The following is a 9,227-nucleotide window of genomic DNA, read 5'->3' on the forward strand; positions in this document are numbered from 1 at the left end:
CAATGTCGCTGACACTGCAGCTCTGTTGAATGGAAAATTAGGTTGCCATAGCAACAGAGGGACGCGCAATTTCTCTGAGTACCAGAGCTCGGTAGAAACGCTGTAAGTCTCGATATTAAGATTGTTTACATGAGATGCGTCAAACTCCGAATGACTAAAACCACTGATTGTCCTAAATAATTTCCCCTAAACGTGACTAGTTGAGTACTGGTTTAGTGATCCCAAATTATCGCGAGAAGACCCTTCGAACGGCACAATCTCTTACTGAGCTACTTTCACCGAAACACGGAAGTCTAAATTTCCTTCCCACTCGTCACATGACATCACTGATATGAAAGTGTGTTTCACGTTGGCCTGAGTCAGACGACAGTCAAATCGTTCACAGGCGTCACGTTTTTTGTTTCGGCGTCGCACCGTGGTAAGAACTAACAGTTTTTATGCACACCAACTGCAGCCATGACACCTTTTTCCTGTTGCGCCAGCTAACGTGCGCTAACCAGCTAGCATCCTGTCAAAAAAACATCATCGTGGCGATAGAAGTGTGGCCGCTTGATTCGATCGTGCAATACTTCTGTTTAACAATGTTGGTAAAACAGCCGCTATATTTGTCAGTTTCCGATTCGCACTACCTTTCGTTGGCCCTCCCTGTCATCCGGGCGGGGGGGGGGCGGTGCTTCATCTTTCTGAGCCTTGCATACTACCCTGTTTGTCGTGTTTATAGTCATGGAGAGATTGGAAGAGACATCAGAGCTCCAGTCGCGACTGTCATCGCTGTCCTTCTCGTCTTTCCCAGGAATAACATCAGAACATTGCGACAGCGACCCAACGGACAGGTGAGCGATGGTTTTGTTGTTATTCTGAAATGTCATAACGGATCATTTGACATCAGTTTTAGTGTAACTGAATTAAATTGTGTTGCTTGGTCCTCAACTGGGAAAACCACACTGGGTTTGCCAACCCATATTGAGCCAAGACACCCAGTTAACAATGTGCACCACCAAAAAAAAAAAAAAAAAATCCCCAAAAGCATGCATACTGATCTTAATTTTAAAATAACATACTCTGCATGAAACGTTGACATGTTTAATTGCAATTGGATCCCATAGCAGTAAGCCTTGTATACTGTTGCATGAATGGCAACAGGTGGATCTGCAGGTTATTGTACTTTGACCCTATCTAATGGATGTGAGGTATAGAAATATTTTTAATGCCTCTGAGCCAGAAGGTTGTCCCGATTCCTCTCATGTGACCTCTATGCAAAGAAAATAAACTCCACAAGTTGCTTTGTCTCCAAATATTTATTTCATGTATTCCCCCCCAACAACGTGTTTACTTCAGACTCCAAAACACAGACCTCTCCATGAACTTAAGCCAGTCTCCAAAACAAGCAAATATGGATGCATCTGATCAGCGTGAAGAGGTAGGTTGATGTGCATGTCAGTGAAGTACCCATTGATGGAGGTGTTCTGCTATAAATGTCTTGTTTTTGTATTTTGAGGCTAATGACGAGGCCCCTGCTGAGCACACCTCAGGGGACCAGGGTGAGAAGAACAGCGCAGGGAGCCCTCTGCCCTCCACTGAGATTAAAGGTTCGTATATCATCATGATTGATGTTTTGATCTATGCAGGGCTTGGGTTCAAGTGGCAGTTTGTGTCTAGGGCTGGATTTAGGATCACGCTATATCCACATTATAGTGTGCTTTTACATATAATACAGTGTTGTATTGCTATTAAATTTGTCAGCTGCACAAAGAAAATTAGTTGAAGTAAGCAGTTGTTAATATGTGATAGCGAAAGAAAAAAAGTGCATACAAATTGCTCGTCTGATTCCAAACACATGCTTTGCAATCATCATCAACACGCCGCTGTTATTTTTTGCTCCCGCTGCAGCTGAGACACCCCCCTTAAACCCCCCGTCGACGTGGACATCTGCTGCCCTCAAAGAGCTCAAGGCCAAGCTTCGAACGGAGAAGGACAGCATGGTGACGGTGTATCGAGGCGACATCATGACTGTGCACGTGCCCACCATGCCAGAAGCCAAGAAGGTCTGCTGGGAGTTTGCCACAGATGGCTACGACATTGGCTTTGGCATCTATTTTGACTGGACTCCCGTCACGAGTCGAGCCATCACTGTGCACATCAGTGAATCGAGTGATGATGAAGATGAAGAGGAGGAGCTGGAAGGTCGGAAAGCGTTAAAAGAACACAATAGAGTATTTTTCTGTTTTTCTTTTCTACAATTCCTCACATCCCCCATAGGAACATAGAAAAAATCTTTATCAGTGTATTCTGAAGTATTTTTGAGGGATGTTTGAGGTATTCCTCCCCTAAAGAAAAAAAATCTCAGCTATTTATTTATTTTTAAATATTAATGTTGGTGTTATTGTTTTCCAGTTTGTCACTTAGTGGTTTACATCAATGTTTTTTTTTTTTTTTTTTGCATCGCAGGACCGGTCCCCAATGGCGATGTGGAGAAGGGCTCCAAAGCACAAAGCAACTCCAACCTGGTTGAGCTCATACCCGTCTACCGCCAGGACAGCCACATGACCGTCTTCGGCGGCAGCCACGACTTCCCGGGCGAAGGCACTTACCTCTTCAAATTCGACAACTCCTACTCTTTATGGCGAAATAAAACACTTTACTACAGAATTTATTACAGTGCCTAAAATGCCAAATGAATGTATGCTTTAAAGAAAGAAATGACTCTTAATTATGAGTGCAAAAGATATTTTAAATGATCTAAAGTACAAACAAAGAGGTTACGTATAATAGGCATTTCTATTTTCTACCACTCAGCTTGTGTTGCCAAATGTAACATTTTGAAAAGCCTTTCATTTGTAGCCGTCCCGTTAAAATTCAATCTTAAAACATATACTGTGAGATTTGTCAAGTAGCGGCTATCAGGGACGACCTCCACATCATCTACTTGCTAGATGTTCGAAGTGCTCTCAATTCATGTATTATTTGCTGTTACTTATAGTTCTTTCTTTTTAACCTCACCTCGATCTGTTGTAATGTATCGTGTGTCCGTAGAGATATAAATCAAGAATGTACTCAAGCGATGGCTTATATCCAGTGTGTGCTTTTTATTTTTTATGACACAATTTGAGCCGCTCGTTATCACATAAAGCTCTTATTATGTAATAGTGATTCAATATTTACATTTGTCCAGTCGCTGGCTTTAATTTGCTGTCGTAATGTTCCATCTATATGTATTGTAGTATGTGCACAGGTCTATATGTGAGTGAAGGTCACAGTGGATGTTCTCTGTGTTAAATAGTTGTGTTCGGCTACATTCCAAACTACCTTATTTCACATTTTACGTACTTTAAAGCTTTCGTTTGTTCTGTATCTTTAAGTTATGATGCTCCTGACAATTTATAATTCACAATAAAGAGATTATTGTCTACTTTGCTGTTTTGCAAGAGTACAATGACTTCAAAAGTACATGAAAGCATGAGTTTAACTGGAAATGTGTTTCACAAGAGTATGTGCTGGGCTATAATTACAAAAGGTCTCCCGTGGTTCCATTAATTGCGGCATTAAGGGAGTGAGTGATGTAACCGTTACCAGGATCCCGGTGAAACTTATTTTCCACTATCCCCACATGGCCAGGTTGACCCAAGTTTTCCTGGATTCATAATACCTAAATAGACGTCTATATTTATTACACTTTTAGACCATTTTTAGACGTGTTTTAGTCGAGACGTCAGGTCTAATAGACGTCTATTAGACATTATTAAAAGTTATGGTTATTAAAAGTATAAATCAGATTGCATAAGAAGGGAAATATGCTTGGTTTGAAGTTCATTTCAAATATGCAGACACAAAAGAACAAAAGAAAAGAAAAGAAAAGAGAAACTGCTTTGTAAATATTTCAAATGAAAATGTACTGGCAGTCTGACAAAATTTAAGTCCTGTATCCTTTCATGCTGGTACAGCTATGACTGATAACCAAATGTTTGGTTAGCTTTTAAGTGCCTGTCGCGGTGCTTTGCACATTATGTCCCGCATTTGGATATTTGGAAAATGTACCTTTATAGTTACACCAGGCATGTAAAATGAACAATAAAATGAAGAAACAAGGGGAATATAGGTAGCAGGTAACAGGTGCGACATATTGTTTACTTCCGTGTTCTTAACCAATCAGGTTGCAACAAGAGCCAGTTACATTTAGGAGGAGTTGTGAGTCTTAAAAATTATGGGAAAGCTAAACTTTTACGTCCTTTGGTCCCTGCGTGACGCGCCGCGACAATTTATTAGGTATGTCAACATATATTGCAAACAATTGTTTTGATTCCAATCGATTCGAGGAAACATGTTGGTCGTTGTGCAGCAAATCAAACCGAAGATGCTTCCACGTCCACGTCCCACTGCCTCTACCCAAACAGCTGGTGATCTTCAGCCTCGGTGACTGGAGTTGCGACGAGACCACCATCTCCGTGGAGGTCGTGGTCAGCGTTGACATGCGGCAAAATATTGGCACTCTCACTTCTCAAATCAGGTATGTTTGTGTTGTTTTTGCCTCACTGCGTGGGGGATGACGTGGATGGGTGCTCTCCTGTTCCCTGCAGATGTTTGACGTTTGAGGGAGGCTGGAGCTCTGATATCGAGATGGTGGCAGCACAAAAGGGCAGGAGGGGAGTTTATGGCAAGATAGTTCTCACCGTGTGTAAAAAGGTGCTTGATTCCTCTGAATATGGAAGTGGTGGATGGTCAGGGCTAATTCGCGATCGTGCTAACACGCGAAAACGGACTTCTAGAGGAATGTAAACGAACATTTGGAGCAATACTATATTGTCCTAAAGGTTAGACACATGTTTGCTCAATTTAGAAGTTTTATTTTGACTTTTAAAAGTTTTTTTTAATTTGGGGGAAAAAAATCCGCGATGTAGTGAAACCGCGATAAACGAAACGCAAAGTAGCGAGGGATCACTGTAGTCTCCTTTTCTATTATTGTTAATGACTCTATGTCTCTCTGAAATAGTTCCAGGATCAAGCCATCACCCTAAGCAGCAGTACTCCTCTGCCACGGAAAAAATGTCTGTTCCCAGAACAGTTCGGCACCACAAATCTCTCATGCACTTCACACCAAAGTGTTGTAGAGGACATGGTGAGATGACTGGCTTGCAGATAGTTCACGTGTGCCACTTCAGTCCAGTTTACACACATTTTTTTTTTGGTAGGTAACCCCCAACTCTTCGCAGTTGGCCGACAGTGTTTGCTATAGCGATATCCAGGTTAATAAAGTTGATACCGGCACTTTGCCCACGGGATGTAAACCTTCACTTTGGCCTACGGTGAGAGACACTAACTCGGTCTTGAGGACTAGAGGCATAATGACAAAATTATTGCGAGGTTTTGTGACTTCTTTGAAAGGACAAGACCCCCAGAAGAACCGTCATCAGCAAGCGAGGCCGTTTAACATGGAGCTCCGACAGTTCTGTCGACGGCACCGACCGAGCTTCGACTGCCAAGAAAATGAGGCTGACCAGGGTGAACAGCCAAGAAGAGATAACTGAGCAGATAAAGACAGAAGATCGAGAAGGTGAGTTACAAAGAGGGAAAAAAAGGATTAAACTGCTTCTTGACACAGATCTGCTATAGCTTTAGTGTGTCCATCACGGCGCTGGAGCCATACGATGTGCCTCAGTGACCCTGACACTGCCATTCTTATTGGTGGAGAAGCTTCAGATCAGAATTCCTGCAAGGACTCCCTGTGGAAGCTGGAGTTAGGTCACTACAAACTTTTGTTAAGACACAAATGCAGGGTACGATTTATTTATATTTAATTTATAATTTTTCCTTATGCAGACAATGATTTCTGGTACCAAATGAGCTCCTCCACATCCGGACCTGCTCCTCCTTGTGCCAGGGGACACTCGGCAACGTATGACCCCGAATCTAAGGCCGTCTATGTTTACGGTGGCCTGAGGGAAGGCCAACGCTACAGCGAGCTGTACGTCCTTAATACTCTGACCTGGAAATGGAAGCTTGTCACGGTGGGTTTTTATTAATATTATTATTTTAAAACTGAAATGCAATCTTGAGACTCTTTTCCATTTAGGCTCAAGGGAATGTTCCCACCTTGGCGTATCATTCCGCTGCTTTTTATAAGAAGGAGCTTTTTATTTTTGGCGGGGTTCATCCGAGCCAGTCTTCCGGGGAAAAGTCATGCAGTAATGCTCTATACATCTTCAACCCAGAGTTTCAACTATGGTATAAGCCCATAGTGGACGGAGACAAACCTCTGCCTCGCTTTGGGTCAGTGTCCACTGTCATTCACTCTACCACATTCACGACTCTATTATTATTATTTGTTCTAATGTCAACTTGTTTTATTTTTGTTCAAAAGCCACTCAATTACGCTTCTATCTCATAAATTGATCATATTTGGTGGTCGCAAAACTGCCACATATCTAAATGACCTCCACATCCTCGACCTGGGTGAGATTACGAATGAATCGACTGTACTTGGTCCATATTTATGTTGATTAATACTGATGTAGGTGTCCCCCCCCCCCCATCTTTCCTGGGTGCAGGTTTGATGGAGTACACAGCTGTGAAGTGCAGGAACATACCACCGCTACCTCGAGGGTAAGTGTACTTGATTACCTTGAATTTAAAAGACCAGTTAAAAAAAAAAAATTCTGTCTACGTGAACAGGTTTCATGCTGCCCTCCCGGTTTCAGACAACAGGATTTTAGTGAGTGGGGGCTGCAGTGCAATCGGAGCCTTGCGAGATGTGCATATCTTCAATATTGGTAAATCGTTTTATTCATCTAAATACCTCAAGTTGAATACCCGATTTGAAAAAACACAAAAGCATTCAATTTCAGAGGTTCCTCTGTATTGCAAATATATTCATAGCTTTGCTTTCCCATCAGACACCTACATGTGGAGCTCAGTGCAAATGCCCGAGATGAGTTTCAAGCCTCGCGCCGGACACAGCATGATACATTTAAAATCGTCAGACTCTCCGACGCAGAGGAAAGATGAATCTGGCAAAGACCACTGCACAATACTCGTATTTGGTGGCTCAGACTGCGCTGGTACCTTCTACAATGACACAGTTAAGTGTACAGTTAAGATTTCCTAATGATTTTTTTTCTTTTTTAATCTGGAAAGGACTTTTGAAAACGTGCATGTTACAAAAAGGCTGTTGATTATCTTGCATAATTGTAGCCAACATTTGCAGCCTAGTCTTCTTTTAGCTCCTGACATCCCATAATTATCTTGTATTATATTGTACGTTCTCCAAGCAGCTAATATGCTGCAAGCTGTGTGATGTCACACGTTGCATAACAAATCAGTAATTTGCACAGAAGGTTAATTGAACCGTGTCTATATTAATCACAATAATGCTGAGCTTGGTTGTTTAATAATGATATTAATAAATGATAATGTTTTTACTAAGAAAGACTTGGCTTGATTCAAATTACAGCCATAGGCAGTGATCAGGTTCCAAGTATTTTATTTCTAGGTGTAGAAAGTTGTGGCAGTTTCTCCTAAGCTCGCAGCTCAACTGGCGTGTCCGGCTGGCATGATGGATGGCTCACTTGGAAAGCTTCAATCTTCATTAAGGTTTCATTTAGCCTTTGGATAGTTGGATACAAGCTCAGATCCACTTTAAACCTGAAAGATAGAGTAAATAAATCAGATGGGGTAACAAAATTACTAAAATGAAAAGGTCAAGGTGTCATCTGCATTTTTTGGAGGAGCATAGTGCAGTAAAAAAAAAAGAATCTAAAAAAAATTACCTTTCTGCATTGTAGACTTGTGGAACCAGACAGACGTCAGCCATGGATATCTCCAAAGTAAAAGGACTCCAGTTAAACAAGCCCACAATATTCCGTGCTCTTCATTAGCATTCTGAATATTTTAAAATTCTTACCTCATCGCCTACACAATATTTTCCCGCTGTTTGCTTCAGCAGAGGCTCAAGAGCTGAATGAGTGCAAATATCCATGTGTTTAATATTCAAATATTTTACTGAAGGGCTCTGATGTCAGCGACTGACCTTCAAAACCTCGATTAATGAAGTATTGCGCCCACTGCACCTTCTCCGCTCCAATCTTTTGGAGTACATGTAAATTCTGAAACAGCCAACAGATAATGTAGTTTACCAGTGATGTAACTTCAACTTCATGAGGGACTACTAAATACTCACCTGCAGAGGTTGAATCCCAGATGCAATGAGATCACTTATCATCCTAACGTGGGCCCTTTTTATGGGGTCTGAGGGCAAGAGGCGCGGTCCAGGCCTGGTCTCATCAATATACTGAATTACTGCCAACTGTGTTGTGAGCCAAACATTATTAAAATCTCACAGAGAGAAAAAAAATTAAATTTTGGGGTGAGGCTTACCGACTGAGAAAGGGTGACGCCATCAATTTCAACAGCAGGTACTTGCTGCATTGGGTTTAAAGTCTTGTAGTCCTCTGTGAGCTGTAATGCACACATTTTTGTAACTAAAAACAAATATTTTGGTTTCTATTTTTGATTGCTCATGTCAACTGTACCTGCTGACCTCCATCTTTGATCAGGTTGACTGGCACTTGGTCATATTCTATACCTTTCAGGGCGAAAGCTAATGCACAAAAAGTTGAATCTTGATAAGAACAAGTGCAAAAAGAATGCTTGAAATGTAAAGAAAGTACTTACCAATGCGCACCCGCCATGAGCAAGAACTTCTGAAATATCCATGGAGGACAGGCTGAATGAAAACAGAAGAACATAGCGTCATTACATATCAAAACGATCCCGAATGCTCCAAATGATCTTTTTGCATTTCTTGTAGTTCACCTTGGTTTGCTCAGACATTGCTTCTCAGTCGAGTTTGCACAGTGCAAAAAACCCAAACAAAAAACCCCCAAAAGTTCTATCGAGTTGACCAGACACGTCCGCGTCCTCTTACAGCCAATCAGATGTGCCCCTCTCATCCCACCTACCCACTCTTTGGTCCATGACTAAGCAATATTCAGATCGCATCTGCTTTTCGTTAGTCACCATGAACAAACAGGAGAAACTCGCAAACAGTAGCAAATTGGTAGTAAAGTACCTTTGCCAGGTGAAGACAGGACAATCGCATAGTGGGGGCGAGTTTCCTTTTTATTTGCTTATGTTCAAAGCGCCTGTCATGCGTTCCAGAAGCTGCATGTGCGACTTAAACGATTTCAATTCCAGACACAAATACAATGTTTTGGTCGCATAAATTAAAAACAGAG

General features: G+C 41.7%; 3 protein-coding genes across 5 annotated transcripts; 2 read left to right on the forward strand and 1 right to left on the reverse strand.

The window, feature by feature from the left end:
- The first annotated feature begins 249 nt into the window (after nt 1–249).
- tmed8 (transmembrane p24 trafficking protein 8) lies at nt 250–3,409 on the forward strand. Of its 2 annotated transcripts, none has more exons than XM_088401362.1 (6): nt 250–418; nt 722–833; nt 1,339–1,420; nt 1,499–1,589; nt 1,891–2,184; nt 2,449–3,409. In XM_088401362.1, the coding sequence occupies exons 2-6, from the start codon at nt 724–726 to the stop codon at nt 2,664–2,666; spliced, it is 795 nt and encodes a 264-aa protein (XP_088257488.1). In that variant the 5' UTR covers nt 250–418; nt 722–723; the 3' UTR covers nt 2,667–3,409. The 2 variants fall into 2 exon arrangements, with proteins under 2 accessions (XP_088257488.1, XP_088257489.1); XM_088401363.1 differs by lacking the exon at nt 250–418 and adding an exon at nt 425–583.
- Nucleotides 3,410–4,104: 695 nt separating this feature from the next.
- LOC148385337 (uncharacterized) lies at nt 4,105–7,405 on the forward strand. Its single transcript, XM_088401359.1, has 13 exons — nt 4,105–4,263; nt 4,337–4,504; nt 4,575–4,680; nt 4,988–5,113; nt 5,187–5,300; nt 5,380–5,548; nt 5,608–5,736; nt 5,815–6,002; nt 6,068–6,264; nt 6,356–6,447; nt 6,543–6,597; nt 6,667–6,764; nt 6,888–7,405. Exons 1-13 carry the CDS (start codon nt 4,202–4,204, stop codon nt 7,097–7,099), a joined length of 1,716 nt encoding a protein of 571 aa, XP_088257485.1. The 5' UTR covers nt 4,105–4,201; the 3' UTR covers nt 7,100–7,405.
- Nucleotides 7,406–7,457: 52 nt separating this feature from the next.
- gstz1 (glutathione S-transferase zeta 1) lies at nt 7,458–9,224 on the reverse strand. Of its 2 annotated transcripts, none has more exons than XM_088401364.1 (9): nt 9,062–9,224; nt 8,665–8,716; nt 8,523–8,590; nt 8,368–8,448; nt 8,171–8,296; nt 8,021–8,096; nt 7,895–7,947; nt 7,761–7,810; nt 7,458–7,635 (listed from the first exon to the last, which is right to left on the reverse strand). In XM_088401364.1, exons 1-9 carry the CDS (start codon nt 9,089–9,091, stop codon nt 7,509–7,511), a joined length of 663 nt encoding a protein of 220 aa, XP_088257490.1. In that variant the 5' UTR covers nt 9,092–9,224; the 3' UTR covers nt 7,458–7,508. The 2 variants fall into 2 exon arrangements, with proteins under 2 accessions (XP_088257490.1, XP_088257491.1); XM_088401365.1 differs by lacking the exon at nt 9,062–9,224 and adding an exon at nt 8,806–8,967.
- Between the last annotated feature and the right edge of the window lie 3 nt (nt 9,225–9,227).

The sequence above is a fragment of the Syngnathus floridae genome, chromosome 16, assembly GCF_059516105.1.
Source record: "Syngnathus floridae isolate MCC-2025c chromosome 16, RoL_Sflo_1.0, whole genome shotgun sequence".
Classification (NCBI taxonomy): domain Eukaryota; kingdom Metazoa; phylum Chordata; class Actinopteri; order Syngnathiformes; family Syngnathidae; genus Syngnathus; species Syngnathus floridae.